The sequence below is a fragment of the Anomalospiza imberbis genome, chromosome 7 (assembly GCF_031753505.1).
Source record: "Anomalospiza imberbis isolate Cuckoo-Finch-1a 21T00152 chromosome 7, ASM3175350v1, whole genome shotgun sequence".
Lineage (NCBI taxonomy): Eukaryota > Metazoa > Chordata > Aves > Passeriformes > Viduidae > Anomalospiza > Anomalospiza imberbis.
Window position 1 is genome coordinate 21,358,269 of NC_089687.1, and position 17,110 is coordinate 21,375,378.

The window sequence follows — 17,110 nt, forward strand, 5'->3', positions numbered from 1 at the left end:
AAACTACATGAACACATCTTACCTGAAATTTTTACAATTAAAATATTGCAATAAACTAATTCTGTCATGGTAAGAAGGACATCAACTGTCTATTAGCCACAAAAGAATTCAGGTACAATTACTAAGATAACTGCTGTTTGGAGCACAGCAAAGCAATTTCCCACAGTGGGGCTTACAGTTCAATTTACCAGTTGGGCAAATATTTTGTGCTCTGTAGTGGTCCACAGAGTTAACAGTTACCTGTAACATTTGAGTAGTGTTATACTTGGAGAAAACTTTTTTCAACCTAAACAGGTGTTTCAGCTTTATCCCTTCACATGAATACAGATTTTTTTTTTCAATCCTTTTCTAAGAACTCTTTTAAGACTTTCATTTAACATTAAATGCAAATTTTATGAAAGAGCCAATGGGTCTATTTTCCCATTCCAAGCTACTCACAATGAGATCTTGTAAGTTATAGGCTGCTTGGAACAGGAATGAGAATAAGCAGCACAATGTCACCTATAAAATTATGTTAATCCTCAAGTAACTTGATGAGGTGGTAACAGGCTTTTTTCCCTTCTTCCTTATGGGATATGCTTAACTCAGTAAAAAAATAGTAATAATAATAAAAAACCCCTATTCACATGAACTAAACAATAATGAAAGAAGGCTGCATTTTCATATGAAGCAAAACCAGGTTATACCATGAGTACAGTGTACAGTTCCAATGACATGGTCAGTGACAGAACTGTGAGAAGCCTTTAAAATATTTATCATGAATTTTTGTGTCAAACTGCAGCAAGTATTATGGTATTGTGTTAGGCAACAGATAAATACATGGAAGTACAAACAGGCCATTAAATATTTCTTGGTCAATGTATGAGTAATCACAAGGAATTCAGAGGTTTAAGAGTATAAAGAATGTAATTCCTACACTTCCCTCTTCTTGAAATTAAAGAGTGAAATAATTACCATTCAAACACTACCTCATCAGCTTAGATAGTTCAAAAGGGGATTTCTTCATTGCCCTTGCAGAGATGATGATATCCTGCTATGTTGCTTTTGAGTCTTAATTTCAAGTCAGTGAAGAAAAACAGAAGGTTGGTATTTTATGTAAAAAAGGTCCATTTCCAAATTACAGTAACTGTAACAATACATGAGCTCATAATGGATTTTCTACCAAGAGTCGAAGACAGCATTTGAAAACAAGCTCCTTAATTCCATCACTTAGTTTTACTTTATATAAATACATCTTTTAGTTCTGACTGCTGCAAGAGAACTAGCTATATACACAACACTGGTTTGGGGTTTTTTTAATCACTCCATGGTCTTCAATGAAAATGCATAATTTTCAGAACATTAACAGTCTGCATTATCAGAAAAAATGAATCCTTAATAATTATTCATACACCAAGTAGCTGTAAACCCAAATCATTTCAGAAGACCTGAATGTGTCAAGAACTTTGACAATTATGACTGGAGCCAGGAAACTGTAGCACTGCAGAATTTCTTATGAATTTTTCTAGTTACTTTTTATAAATGCTGTCCTAGATGACAGCTTAATGTGTACCACATGCAATATTTATTCTTCTTCAGTGTCAGACTGTCTAGCCATCCAAGGGAATACAAAGAATGTCACTTATTAGGATAAAAGCACAAGGAAGGTAATCAAGGACATATGTAACATCAGCCAATCATGCCCTATTTCAACATCCTATTCCATTCATAACAGTTCAACAATTATTTGCTTACTGATAACTTGCTTTCAGGCTGTTTGTGTTCCCCATAATAGTGGTTTGCATTTATTTTGCTCTTTAGAATTGGACACTTGCTGTGCCATGCATGTTTGTCAAAACTTTCTATCTTCTGTCAGAAAGAGCTTTAGCATATCAAACAATTTCTGTTTGTCAGAAATCAGTAATAGAACAACCTAGTTACCTTCTATGTCAGTAGGGTACTAGAATAACTAGAGACCAGAAACAAAAGGCTATCAGACACTACACACTACTGCAAGACAGCCAGCTAAACCCATATTTCTATTTACTGCACTTTGATCATATAGCTATGTCTTTATGAAAAGCCTAGTACAAAAATTAGGCTTTGAATGGAATGGAATTGTACTTCAACAAGATACTGTCTGAGCACAAACACACTAACCTTGCTTTTAAGCCTGAAAACTGAATTTCTTACTAGTACTCCATGTCTCTTTACCATACTTCTATTTATTTATTTATTTTACCAAATGCCTATATGAAATGCTTGTAGACATCTTATCTGCTGATTCTAATCTATATGATGCATCAAGTTATGAAAAAATGTTAGTTCACAAAGACAAGTAGAGAAAGGCAGATAGAGGGAGCCAAAGACAAACATTTACCCTCCATAAAGTTATTTTTAAATAATACTACTAATAATAATTTTTGAAAATCCTATGGGAAACTGAACACACATGCACATGCATGCACACTTCATTATTCTGAATATCCTGGGACATTATGATTTTATTAAATAAAAAACAGGTATGCATTTAATGAGCCTCTGAAATAAAGTATGAGCTGGAAGTACCATCACATGTTTTAGATCGGCAACACTGTGCAGGTTTTCAATGTATTAGGTGTAAGATTTTATTTTTTTTTCTTTAATAAAAGCCATTTGGATTTAAATACATTTTTGCTTGAGGAATGTACTACTGTGCCAATGCATGAGAACAACAGGAAGACTCAATATACAATGAATCTGATTAAACCCAATGAAGTACAATACCAGCACACACACTTAGGTCTCTTTGAAATATTTAACTTCCAAGCATTTCTTCAGGCTTCAGAAATTAATACCAGAGCACAGTAAATCCCAAACATTATTTAGATTTATATTCTAATCAACTTCTCTTTAAATTAACAATAATTAAGCTCAAGCATTGGTTATAAAGGATAATAAGATAATCATACCCAATGCCTCATCTGACAGTTCAAGTAAGCATATACAATGTACAAACTTTCCTCTCCAATTTAAACATGAACACACATCTATTCCTTGTTTCAAGGCAAGGGTACATGGTACCATCCACTGTAAGACTAGTGACTACCAACATCTGAACATCAGTCATCCATATTAGTGATTAGAAGAAACTCTAGCTGTGAAAACAAAATACTGTGCCAAAACTTTAGAAGGTAAGATATGTTTCTTGGGAAAAACAAGCAGTTAAATGAAAACATATTTCCATATACTTAAGACAAAAGAATGAGCTGCAAATAACCACAAAATTAAAATGAAAACTATTTTTTAAAAAACATGTAAGATTTTCAAAATAATCATCAATGAAAAATGTGTCTGTCAATTTTGAAACAAAGAAGTCACTTTAAAAAGGGTGCCAAAGCCACAGAACCTACATTTCCAATTGTATAAAAGAATCATCCTCCTCAAATATTATTTTTCCCTTTATAATAAATGCTTGACTGCCTGATGTTTACATGTAGTTGCTATTTATAGAAAACAGAACAATGTTACAGAACATATTCCCCCCAGAGAAGGGGATGTTGCAGACCATTCACAAAGAACAATTTCAAGATGAGTATTTTTCCCAGACCTTACAGGTATCTCAAGCACCATGCATAAGAGAAATAATGGTAGGTGAAATAAAATTAGCTTCAACTATGAGAACTTAAAGATATTAACACAATCCTGTAGGAAGTGATAGCATGAAATGATTCAATAAATGAATTCAATAAGCAGAATTTTAGAAGCATATACAGGTACTTGTCTGCAAATCAAACACTGCAATACTGAGTAACATATCATGAAAAGAAAGATACTTATCAACTGGGACACTGTTCAAGAGGTGGTATTACAGCAATACTGATTGCAGTTCCTAATCCAAAATACCAAAGCAATGAGTGTACTGTCCTTCTATCTCTTAACAAAAGACAATATTATTAAAGCACTTTTTGCTTTAAAAAATTTCTAAAATCAAAGCTCATCTGCCAGTTATTTCTACTGCTGATGTGCCTAACATGAGAGTTTTCTGCTCAAAAACCCACCAGTTACAGGCAGCAAGGCGGTATCAGATCCTCACAGAGAGGAGGAGCTACTCCCATTACACCAGGTGAGACCACAGCCACCCACCTCGAAAGCAACTCAACAGCTTCCTCTCCATCTTCTGATTCTCAAGAGACTCTCACAAAAACAACTGCTGGTTTTTAAATGTCATGTCAGTTACAGGAACAATGACCCAACAGATTGAGACACAACCTCATAGTATCTATTTTCCCCTTGATTTGAAAGAGAAATTTATTTGCTTTAAGGGCTATGAACAACTTCTATGTTGTCTAGTTGACAAAGACAGGCTAACAAATGTTCATTCATTCTGAAAGGCACAAGGCTTAATAAATTAATATGAAGAAGAAATAAGTAACTTAATATTCAGTAACTTAAGGATAAATGTTAACAAGAATAACCATCTCTTGCAAAAATCTCTATTAGTTTATTTGTAAAGCAAAACAGGACAAAACCTCCTTCTATTAAAAAAACCCAAATCCTATTTCCTAGGGTAAGACCTGTGCACAGGGCAGTGAAGGTGACAGTGCTTTTAACACTCAACAAACAACCCAAAAGAAACAAAGCCTGTTCTACTTTTCCATTACTAATGATGTTTCTCATCAGGATCTTCAAATGTGAAAGAGATTTTGACATCTACAGGCTTACATGCACAGTCCAACTGCTTTATTCTAAAGTACGAGTGAAATTCACTATCATCACTAGAAGTAGGATTTGAAATCTGCATCTCAGATAATGATACAATAGTGAGATGACAGCACTGACACTGTGCTTAGTACCCTATTCTCCTCCAAATGTTTCCAAGGAGATGAGGTTGTGTTGATGATGCTTACAACCATCAACCCTGGACTGAAACATACTGTAAATTACAGAATCTGGTCCTCAATACGAAAGCTGGTTTCTTAAGCTGCTTACCTTCCTGCTTTCTTCCATTCTGTTACAAAGACAAGTGAGTAAAGCACAGTTTCTCACTCACTTTTTCCATTTCAGTGTTTAGGACATCACTGTCTCTGAGTGTTATCAAAGAAAAAGGTCTATTCTCCTAAATGTAAGCTAGTCTGAATCTAAAAACTTAGGACATAAAAAGCAAGCTGAGACACTCTGAAGCTAAAATCTCACTTAAAGAGTATTAAAAAAGGTATCAAGCTACTGAAAATCCCCAAACTCCTTAAGTTATTAGTAAAACTAATATAGTATGCCTATATTAAAATATACCTTGTTAAAACAATGCTTTAACCTATCATAAATATGAGGGAAGGGTTGCTTAGCCAGCTATGACAGTGAAAGCATTGCTCAGTGAGGGACCACAGCTACATACAACAGACACCTAAATGACTGAGGACATTTGGATGGCCTTCGAAAAAGAGGACTGATAGAACACAGTGTCTTTGCAGACATCATTCAGGAGATAAATCACTGATAAGATCCCAGAAAAAAAAATGCTATTATTAGAGAATATCAATATTTTCACCGGGTAATTTGATTTTAAAGCAGACCACATTTCCCAAAAAATTGTGTCTATTATTTCACCAGCACCAAGACTTTTAGGGAAATAGTGAAGAAAACTGAGTTTGAAAACTGAAGCACAAGTTTCTCTACAGTGGAAAGTAAGCAGGAGAAAACTGAAGCTTTTTACGCAGCACACTGGGAAGAAGGAAGAACAGTTATCCACTACACAGTAACAAAATTTATACTCAAAAGACATCTTTGCATCTCAGGTTTGCTTCTGAGCAGTTTCAAAAAGCATTGTGTACCTCAATACACGTCCAGAGTCAGAAGCATTGCATTGCAATAAACAACAAAGTTTACACCACCGTCTTTGAGAATGTCACGTCGCAACATTTTTTTGAAGATGTCCCTATCTCTGCTGCTCATGTTATTTATAAACTGAACTAATCCAAGCTGTGTAATCATTTGATTTTGAATCTAGAGCAACATTGTTCTCTCTCTTAGTGTTTTGTATCTTAAGCAGTATGTATTTATTAAAGAGACAAAAATTCCAATGAAGACCAGGGAGAAACAAAACTTCTAGTGTTCAGACAGTATATACTAATAAAGAAGCCCTTTCTTACCCTGCAAAGGTTTAGAAACTTTTCCAGCAGTTAAGTTTTTGCTTGTTGCAAGTTAGTACTATATTTGGCCTATGAAAGTCCAAGAGTTTAAATAAAATATCATACAAAATACTTGATGTCTCAACTGCCATGGCAGATCAGAAGAAGCATTTTGAGCAGATACCAATTCATCAGATTACACAAGCCAACTATAAAACTGGTAGGGCATTCAAACAGCCATAGCCGCAGTCATTCAATATTACAACTAAACCCACAGAACTGGATATAAACAGATCAGAAACTACAGTGATGATGGCCAAACCAAAAAATTAAAACCACTGAGAAGAGCATCTGCATAGGGAAGAAGAAAAGGAAGAGAAGATGGGAAGCAATGCTGGACTGTTCAAAAGGAGCTTCGGATGACACAATAGAACAGAGCTGATAGAACAGGGATCATATACACAGCAAAGAAGTTGAGAAGCTGCTTGTAGCTGACACCAATGCTCTCTGAGTACGAGAAGTCTGGTGGGCCATTGTCACAGCATAAGCTATAGCTGAGATGGCCATGATACACAGATATCACCACACAGTTTCAGGAGGCTTTAAGCATTCACCCCCACAGAGTAACACCTTACCACTTCAGAAGGCTTCAGGCATCTGCCCATACAGAGTAACATCATGTCACATCAGAACACTTCAAGCATCCGCCCTTCTTGTTCTTTAGCCCACCCTTTTATACCCCTCATGTTCATGCAGTGCACCTGTGTGCCCTCTGTTCCCTCTGGTGGTTGGTCAGTGCACCTGGGCACTCCATGGCTCATTGCCTTCAATACTGTTCACCTGTCCTGCACAGCTGTACCCACTGGGGATGAGGCTCGGCCGCAGCCCCACTCCCAGTCACCACAAACTGTGTGCCTACAGGTCATGGCTGCTGCACTGGGCTGGTTTTGGTGCTCCGGGATGCTGGGCTATCACATGTCACTCAGAACACTGGAGAGACTGTCCTTCATTTCCCTGCTCACCCTGCTCTCTACAGTCTGTAGCCCTGATGAGTTCTAAGTATAGTGTGATGATACCTTTATCTGCCCAGGAAAGGCCTTCCCAAAATCCAGAAGGTTTCCCTCTACTATGACCACTCCTTTCTTTACTAGTTCAAGAGTCAACATATTCTAAGTAAACTACTGAGGTTTTATTTCCTGATTTTGCAACCTACACTTTAGCCATTTAGTAGTGCCATTTTGTAATCAGGTGGACCAGAATTTTTGAAAAAAGCATCACCATAAAGCATTGCCCATTTTTAAAACATACAGAAACAACTTAATTGAAAAATTTTACTGCCCTAATACGTAGGAACCAAGGCATTTTGCACAGAGCAAACTTGCTATCAGAGATAAACCATCACATCTGGGCGGAAGGTGAACACTGGAGTGAAGGTAGATTCCAGGAAGGTGCTTTTGTGTCTGGAGCGAGGTTACACACTGAAGCTGAGAATGGGACCCATCTTTCCATGCTTGGAGACCTGTCCTCAACACCTGCTATTACCCAAACAATATGCATTCACATTTAGACAGGGGACTCCAGAGAGGCAGGCAAAAGAAAGCAAAGCAAAGGGGGAGTCTGGTGAAAGAAATCATCCAGGCCAAAGGACTGGACTGGAACTAAGCCAGCAAGAATGGGATGAAATCAAAGCAGAGAGAATCTGGCAAAGACCATGGAGAACACATCAGCTAGGAAAATGGTGGGACAAAAAGTATGGGATAAACAGAACAACTAAAATAAGTCCTGGAATTGGTAAAACAGAAGACTACAAGAAGTCAATTGGCAATGTCAGGACACAGTGCTGGAAAGAGAACAGACTGCCATTTGGTTGATGGATGACTAATTCATCTGTATTCATTAATTCATTTGTGTAAGAAACAATAAAGAGTAACTGTTTATTAAGCAAATAACATGCACTATCTCCTACTATACTAGGTAAGTGCTCTAAGAAAAACATACACAATTCTCTAGTTTGGACAGCCTGAGCTGTAAGATACTCTCAGTCAGGCAGTAAAGATGTAGCACAGGATGCCTAACTTCAGGATCTGGTTAGCTTTGAATATCTGACTTCTCAACCTGTGTGTTATACCCAGATAACATAAATCATCTCCTAATATTCTTTTAAAGCATTTCAGATGTAAGGCAGGAACAAGAACTGTAATATATTTTAAAAAATATTATTTTCCAAATTTGTCAGCATAGAAGACAACCTTAAAATCATTAAGCACCTATGTCAAGAAAACATCTCAATACCACCTTGGCATTACAACTTATGATTTTAAAATTCCTTCAAATAATTTCTCAAATACATTTATTGGGATAAAATGTAACTGCCTAAACATCCACGTCTGCAGAAATATATCCAAGAACTCCGAGTCTCCATTTATAAATGGTAATAAATAATTCCATTTATACCTTTGTTTCCTAACTAGCTTAAAAGTGAAAGACCGAGTGAAACAGATTAATTCATACTCAAACCTATGGAGTATTCCTTTTACTTGACCCTCAATATTTCTTTCTTTATGTCAGATTTCCCTACCCCCTCCATTTTTTTTTTAATATTCAGAACATCTGAAGCAATATGAAAAAGATGAATAGAAAAGGATTATTCACTCTCATAATACAAGATCTAAGGAGCATCAAATGAAATTATGATGTGGCAGATCCAAAACAAGCATAAGGAAGTACTTCTACATATAGCACATAGTTAAGCTGTGGAAGTCCCTGCTCCAGGATATTGGGATACCAAAAAGTATACTTGAGTTCAAAAGGTGAATGAGTAAATTTACAGAATAAAAATCAGTCAAAAAGTATTAACCACAAGTATATCATATCTGGCTTAGTCAGTTCTATAATAACAGATTGCAAGAAGCTGGATGCATATACTCTGTTTGCTTAATCTATTCCTATAATCTTCCCTGGACATCTGTTAGTGGCCTGTCAGAAATATGATACCAGAAAAGATGGACCTTTCATCTGACCTAATTATACCTCTTCTAGCTTAAGAACGCTAAAAATGCTATGAAAATTAATGGGCGAAATTTTATTTATTATGACATGTATGTCACTTTCCTAAATACACAAAAGCAAAATACTAAGTCCCCTATCCTATCGCCACTGATCAACATTTTTAACAGAATGCCTACCATAACATTTTGAAAAACAACCCCTAAAAATAATGTTAGCATACATTTGGATATTCAACAAGTCTGAATTATATTAGAGAAAACAATGTTCAGAAATCCATAATTAAGTCTCTGACGATTTAGTTACAATGCTATGGATACTAGAGAATCTTTAGCAGCATAAGTGGCTTTTTGAATTACAGTCTAGGCATAGGATGAAATTCACTTTATTGGACCAGAGATGTTGAGTCGATAGATCAGTTATGCGGCTTTAACATATTCAGTATTTCTGGTGCTTGCTGCAACTAAGTCCAAAATACCAAACCAAACATGATGCTAAGCATGGTCCACTACATGCGCTCATCAATTAGCTCAATATATTTCAAAATTGGAATCCATTCTATGAGCCACTAGATGCATGCTCTATAGCAAGACTAAAATGTAAATGTTAAATTAGATGAAGGGCTGATAAATCTGATATCCTGGATTTATGTGACATCCTGGGACTCAGAATGCAGTTTTAACTGATAATTATTATTATTACCGTTTTGAATATTTTCATGGTTAAATCTGAATACAGTATTCCATGGTTAAGGTACTAGGTCCAGATTTTTTAAAAATCAGGACTTATTAAAAGAAGAGTTTAAATATTCATTTAGAGCACAGCAGTACGTATTAAGAATGGTATCAGTGGATTCCCCCATAAACATCAAGATTACTGTCATCTGATCATAACAGAAGTGCGACTAACACAGCTGCCATGTCAGCTTCTCTTCAGGGGCTAGGTCTTAATCATAAATCAACTGAATGACTAATTCATCATTGTTAAAACCAGCAAGTAACTGCTTGGAGCCATTCCAGTTTTTACATCTTTCAAAAGGTCAATACACCTACTCAAACACACAATAGTCCTATCTTTCACAGTGTTTTATTCTTTCCTTGAATTGAAAAATGACGCACTGGCACCTAAATATAAGTGTGTTTTAACTAACAATTAAAATGTTCATTAATTCTGAAAGAGTGACCGAGTAAAACAAAGACAATTTCAGTTTTCCTCTCCACACAAAATCAAAAAGCCTCTTCTCTCCTTCACTGTTTTAAACACTTTTATAGTTGCAAAAGTCTGATGAACACATTTTATGGCTGAGCACTTCCTGCATTAACCTTACTTTTGTTATAATAATATTATGAATTAAGCTCAGAAATAAACTTTTTTGAGAAGAATGACTACAACTAAATGTGGCTTGTATTTTAAATATGAATACCTACCCCTCAAAATAATAACAAAAATCACAAAGTGGCATCTAACAGTAAAATATATTCTAATCATTTACATCTGCTTGCACCACATAAATGACAGAAGCCTACCGTTAGCATCCTTCATAGAAAACATTTATTCTGCTCTTAAATATAAAAGCTGTGTTGCATAAACAGAGGATTTAAAGCTGTGGCAGAGTGGCTGAAGGAAAGGAAATGGCAATCTTTCTGGTTCTAGTATAGATGCCTTTCCCTATCACACAATGTTTCCCACTCATAAATACATGACAAATACTTCCTCAATCATTTTTTACGAGCAGGGATGCACAGGGGGTAGTCAATGGCTAGCTTGAGGGAAAATAGGAACAGCAGGAGGCAGAAACTGTACTGAAAATGGCTATGTGGTAAATTCTCTTCTGGAACATCACTCAGATACCCAGGCTTTGATCTTTCAGCTACAATTACACTCACATCCATAAGATCCGGGTATACTTTTTAAAAACTAAATCATTAATTGTAATATAAACAGTTAAACTGTTTCATTATATGACTCCTCAACTCAAACATCTGATTTTTTACAAATTAAAAATTGCAATTTATCCAAAGATTTGGTTTAACCATGTCATCATCACAACTAGTCTCACAAAAAACATGGGGTGACTGGCGACAGCTAAATCACAGACTGGCGTCGCCTGAGTAGTCTGGCTACCATTAGGGTCTGGGAAATGGTATTTACTGTACAATTAGAGCCAGTGAGCTCTACCTGTAATCATCCAAATACAGGTGTGAGGATCCTTTTTGGGACATGGAAACGGACTCATCCATTTTCACATAAGCTTCAACGTCTGTACTGTTACAGCAAGCCTTAAGAAACCACAGCATTTTTACTTTGAAAAAAGTATCACCTTACAACAACAGAGCAAATACAACTACCTTGATCTTAAATAATTCTTTGGGTAGAGCCACTTCTTATATTTAAATTGTCATACCCAAAAAATATTTAGCGGGAAAAAATAATTTAAAATTATAAAATTTGACCAAATATGAAGAGCTTACATTATTATATTGCTTGTGAAGTCTATTCTGAAGCGTGTATTTGGGACTGAGAGGGTTTGCTACTAAAATACGTTAAATTTTGTTCTTTAGTACCAACACAAAATGTCTTGGAGTATCAAAAGGACAGTTTTAGTTGCAGTAATTTCACAGAATTTATTCTAATGATTTATTGGAGTTAACCATCTGACATTAATTATTGTTTTGGCTTCCAGTCTATGAATGTTTATTTTTCAGTTTAAAGCCTTCTCACTCTTTGATATCATATGGAAATGAGAATTTTTAATGGAAAATTGAAACCATGTGCATCTAAGTACTTAATGAAGTACAGGGAGAAACAGAGGGTGTACTTTAGGAGAATTCAGATATTCCGCTTTAGATACTTTTGATTTGTTTGGATGAGTTACATGCATATATCTGTTCACAAACATACATTTATACATCTTCAAAGTATCTCACAAGCACAGTGTTTAAAATTCTGAATTGTAAGAAAATATTTGCTGTTTGGTTGGGTTTTTTTAAACTAAACACACTGCTATAGATTTTCCTTCATCATATGCTAACTAACCAATCTGTTCCCTCCTCCACAGAGCAATATTTATGCCATCTAGAGCTTCCAATGACATGCTAAATGCTGTACGTGTCAACAGTGGATTCCCACCGTATGTCTGCCATGTTAGGACTGGATCTTCATCCAGTTCACTGAACGTCTGATAGACTGATTTTGTAAACATTATGCACCTGAGTCACAATATTGATGGCAGAAATACTTGCCTAAAACCTGAGCTATTCATGGCATTAAAGCCCACCAAAAGAGGCCTGTAAACCACAAGCAAGGCACAAGAAGTGGCAAGAAAGCCAGGCACCCAACTGCAAACAGAAGAGTAATGCTAAAATGTGCAATTTCGTTTGAAAGACTTCTGTGCAATTCACATAGCTTTAGTTTTCTGGCATTCAATTCATTCCTTTGGAATGAAAAATATGCTGTTCAGACAACCAGCATTATAGAACATGATAAAGCCATATGCTTATTTAAATTAGTACTTTTAAATCAAATCTATTTTCTTCAAAGTTAATGGATTCATGTCAAATTGTAAGGATGGAAAGCATATTCTTTTCTGCAGTTTCAGGCAAGACTTCACCATATGCATTGTACTCAAGCAGCATGTCAGTGGGAGCATAACAAGTAACAGAAGTGCAAGATTAGTTCATATAGCTTTTTTAACTAATAACCTTGGTGATCTAAATGTGCAAGGAATTACTGACCATTGACAAATGTGAAACAAATATAAATTTAGACATTTGACCTGTACATACTCACCACTTGTTTTTCTTTCTAATGTAGTCTTTTTCAGACAGATTAACCAAGTAGATCATCGGTTTTGAAGTAAAAAACAAATGTTTGTTCAAAACATCAATCTGAAAGTGAGAACAAAGGGGGAGAATTTTAAAAACCATTTATATCAACTTGAATAATTTTATGATCATTTTCCTCATGGCATGTCTGAGAAGGCTACAGAATTCAAGTGTAATACATAAATCACAGATAAGTATTGATTCAGCAAATAAATTCAACATTCAATACATTATGAATATGAAACCCAAAAAAACCCAAAACCCCAACAACTTTAAAAAGAACCAGTAACAGGTAGCAAAATTAGAAGTCAATTCATGGAGTAATATTTATAGCCTACCTCTTTGTCATTCCAATCATGATAGAAGCGGACAGCTTTCTTTTCATCTATTACCCATGTCTTGATTTTGCACATTACGTCCTACGCAAGATCAAAAAAAAACCCAAAGTCAAAAACTCAGCTGGATATCAAGACTATTCTCTTCCATAAACAAGGCATGTATCCATTAAGATTCAAAACATACACACAAATGAAAAATTAGATAATACTTTTTATAAAAAAATTTTTACTCTCTCAGAAAAATCAGAAATTGCTGCTTGAAGTTGCTAAAGAGCAATATGGATTATTAAAGTAATCCAAATCCCACAATTAGAAAGTTAAATACACAAGACTCAAGTATCATCTCTTGTCAGCAAGAACATCAGCAGAGCTCATAAAATATATGTATAAACAGTACATTTTAGATTGCTTTTCGAACTCAGTAAGACGCAACATTTCAGCATCCAGCGGGAGAGACCACGTACAATATAAACATGCCATTAAGAAAAGGGAATGGGTGGGACAAAACACAGCAAATTTTTTTTTTTTTTTTAAATTGTGAGCAAAAGAAATGGAGCCTATTATTGATGATCCACCCTCAAGAAATTAATTCAAACGGCCAAAGCCCTTTTTATTCCGCATTAATTTTTCGCCAACACCTTCTCCCTCCCCCCCCAAAATGAAACCTGCCAAAGCCTCCATTACACAATGGCAAGAGCCTTGCACTGGTGACCTCCAACCAGCTGCATTCACTTTCAGAACATCTCTCTCGGCAGGAAATCTAAAGGCCTTTTAGTTAGCAAGCTAGTGTGCATTCAGAAGGAGTAACTGCAGGAAGAGCCCAATGTGCTTTGTTTCTCTGGCCTTTCTTCACAGAAAGATTAATCATCTGTGAAATGGAAACGGCAAACAGCAAGTGACACAAACTGAACCCTTCAAGCCTTTCCTCATCAGTTTTGTGGTTGTGAATCCGAAAGCTGCGTGTGGCACGGTTTTCCTTACAGGCAGGTGTTAATAAAAGGCTCTTGGGTCTGAAAGGTCAAACTCTGCTCTTCTAGGAGTAGTACATTTTAGAGTCGCCTATTTTTTGTTGTAGATAATTTATGATCATACTTTAAATAATGCATTTTTTTAAGTTGAAATTGATGCAACTGAGCATTAAGATCTTTAAAATACAAGGAAACGTTCCCTGAACTGTTGAGCACACAACATTTTTGGCACTTAATGCTATGCAGTTGAAGTACGTTTATAAACAACCACAAATAACATCAGTATTTACTACCGTCTTTTCTAGTCTTGCAGTAGCTTTAGTGGAGGGAAAAAAAAAAAAAAAAAGCTCTTCTAAATCTTCAGATCCTGATTTGAAACCCTCCAGGAACAGGACTCCCCACAGATTTTAACAAGGAAGGGGCAAGCTAAAACTTTTAATGAAATCTAACATGTTCTGCCTAAGAATAATCACTTTTACTCTCCTATAACTGAATTTCACTCATAAATGTTTAAAAGTGGCTAATATAACACCATTTCCTACAAGGAGAAGATCAAAGTGCTATATTACAAATGCATTATGATTAAAAAAGCACTGTGCAGCTTTGCTATTAACTGTTCTTTAAACCCTAAAAGGCTTCCCATAGATCTCACTTGGCACTGCATATACAACCTTTGACAAGTAATGTAGACCATTTTTATTCATTGCCTAAAATTGTAGGCAATTATGTGCGTCACACTGGCCACCTGCAAATTCTGAATGCCTGCTCCAGTTGTCAGAGCAAAAAACTAATGTCGGAGGGGATTAATCTAGGGGGAGAGAGTCCTCTTTAATGGCTCCAGCAGGTGAAATGGCCCAGCTGGTTACTATGATGAGTGGCCAGAACAGCTTATGTAGAGACATGCAACAAGATTACACATAAAGAAGAAAACACTGGTACCATCTTATCTTTAACCCTATGTGCTTTTCATTTTTTTAATTAAATTTGTATAAATAAGATAAGGGAAGCAATTCTACCAGTAAGTACTTTTCACTTAAGATATTTATCCTCAGCTTCTCTTTAAACAGATATATATATAAATCAACACAATCATCAAGATTCCTGTTCAGCAGTGAAGGAATTCTGGCTACATCCTATTTTGGGTTTTGAACTAGTTCTGTAGGCACCTACCCCATGACTTTCAGCATTACAGTTTCTCCCACAATAGCAATGCATTGCTACATATAAATTGGAGTCAATAAGAAACTGACAGAAAAAAAACAACACTATAGCAGAAGTAACCAGAGCCAAACTTTTAAGTTTCTGCTTAAGCAGAAATGAAATGTTTTGTAATCACACTGTAAGGGGAGCTACATAACACAGAACCTACAGAAAATGTCAAGCATCAACATAACAAATAAAGTTTGGCCTTTCTAAAGCCCGTCTAAGTACAGAGCTGCCAATCAAAACCTCTCTTCCACATTCGTTTGCTACTTACAGTGACACACAGTCTAAATCCATTTTGGCACTGACCTAATTTTATTAAGCTCCCGTTTACGCACCTGATTTAAAGCTGTTTGCAACTGTTGTTCTAAAGGAGTGATTGATGACATGAACAATTTCCACAGGTAAGGCAGGTCTACAGCTGAATATGCCGGGGACAACTAACAATCACGTACTTGCAATTTTATTTTGGTTTTATAGGGAAGTTGGCAAAGTATTGGAAAACTTTCTGTAGATAAAAGGATGGAAACTTGTAAGCAAATGCAGCATTTTTGTATGAAGCTAATGAAGCAGTGAGAAACAACAAAGTTCTCTGATGCACTATATGGGCAGCACTTACACCAGAATGTAAGGCAGACAGTCCAGAAACTTAAAAATGGGTCAGCTGAACTTAAGACTGTCTTGCATCAGTGGTGGTGTTCCACTGAAATGGGACTTAACTCTTTAACAAGAAATTGTTAAATATAAATGACAATATGAAGAAAGGCACATATTTCCACATATTTCTTTTTAACTCAGCTGCCCCAATACTCTTAACAAACATACAAATAGCACATTTTTGGGTTATTTCTCATGCAGTACCATTTTTAATTATTTGCTTCTATTTAGGACTGGTAAAAAAGTACAACCCAATCTTTTTATCTGCTCTATCATTGTACTAGTCATTTAAACATATTTAATGACTACTCAAGTTAACTTTGAGATGCTTAATAACAGAATACAGAGCAATGATCTGCTTTGTTTTATTGGGTCTGGCCTCTCCAATTGTACACTTTGAGGTCAGTATGTCACCAGCAGAATGATCCACTTTGCCTTCTTTGATGAGAGGGATACTCTTGTTTTCCAGCTAGCAACATTATAACAAGAGCCATTCAGAAAGCCATGAAAAAATCCCTCCAAATTCCAATTTCTTTACCATTGTCAAGGCATACAAAATACAGCAAACTTAACGAATATCAAATATCACTGTTTTTAAAATCAGTTAATTTCTGACTACATGCATGGCAATATATTTAGCACATATGATTACTCAGTATATTTAGCCGTATGAAATACAGTGATTTTAATTATGTCTTGCACTCATCTTCCAAAGACCACAAGTACTCAACCCACAAATGCAGGACATTAACAATAAGTCCAGCAGTATAAAATAATGAAATACCTGTAAATTGCATATAGCAGATTTACCAAGACCTACTCATGAAACACTACTATGCAGAAAAATGTGCATACATTAATAGACTTTCTGGATGAATGATAGTAATAATGTGTGCCAATGCCAAATTCTTCTTACAGCATGAGGGACTAAACTGAAGCTTGGAAAACTCACTTGCCTACTTGGCATCAGAAAATTGTGATTTTTTTGTTGTAAATTACCAGGGCATGTAATTAACTTCCGCAAATTT

At 35.7% G+C, this 17,110-nt stretch overlaps 1 protein-coding gene across 5 annotated transcripts in view; it reads right to left on the minus strand.

Annotated features, from left to right (window-relative positions):
• The window catches only part of OLA1 (Obg like ATPase 1), a 106,467-nt gene that overhangs the window by 25,718 nt on the left and 63,639 nt on the right, over positions 1-17,110 (minus strand). For all 5 annotated transcript variants that reach the window (XM_068195913.1, XM_068195910.1, XM_068195911.1 and 2 more), the window contains 2 exons: positions 13,255-13,335; positions 12,882-12,979 (listed from right to left, as the gene is read on the minus strand). In XM_068195913.1, coding sequence (XP_068052014.1) covers positions 12,882-12,979; positions 13,255-13,335 — 179 coding nt within the window. The remainder of the gene's footprint in view (positions 1-12,881; positions 12,980-13,254; positions 13,336-17,110) is intronic.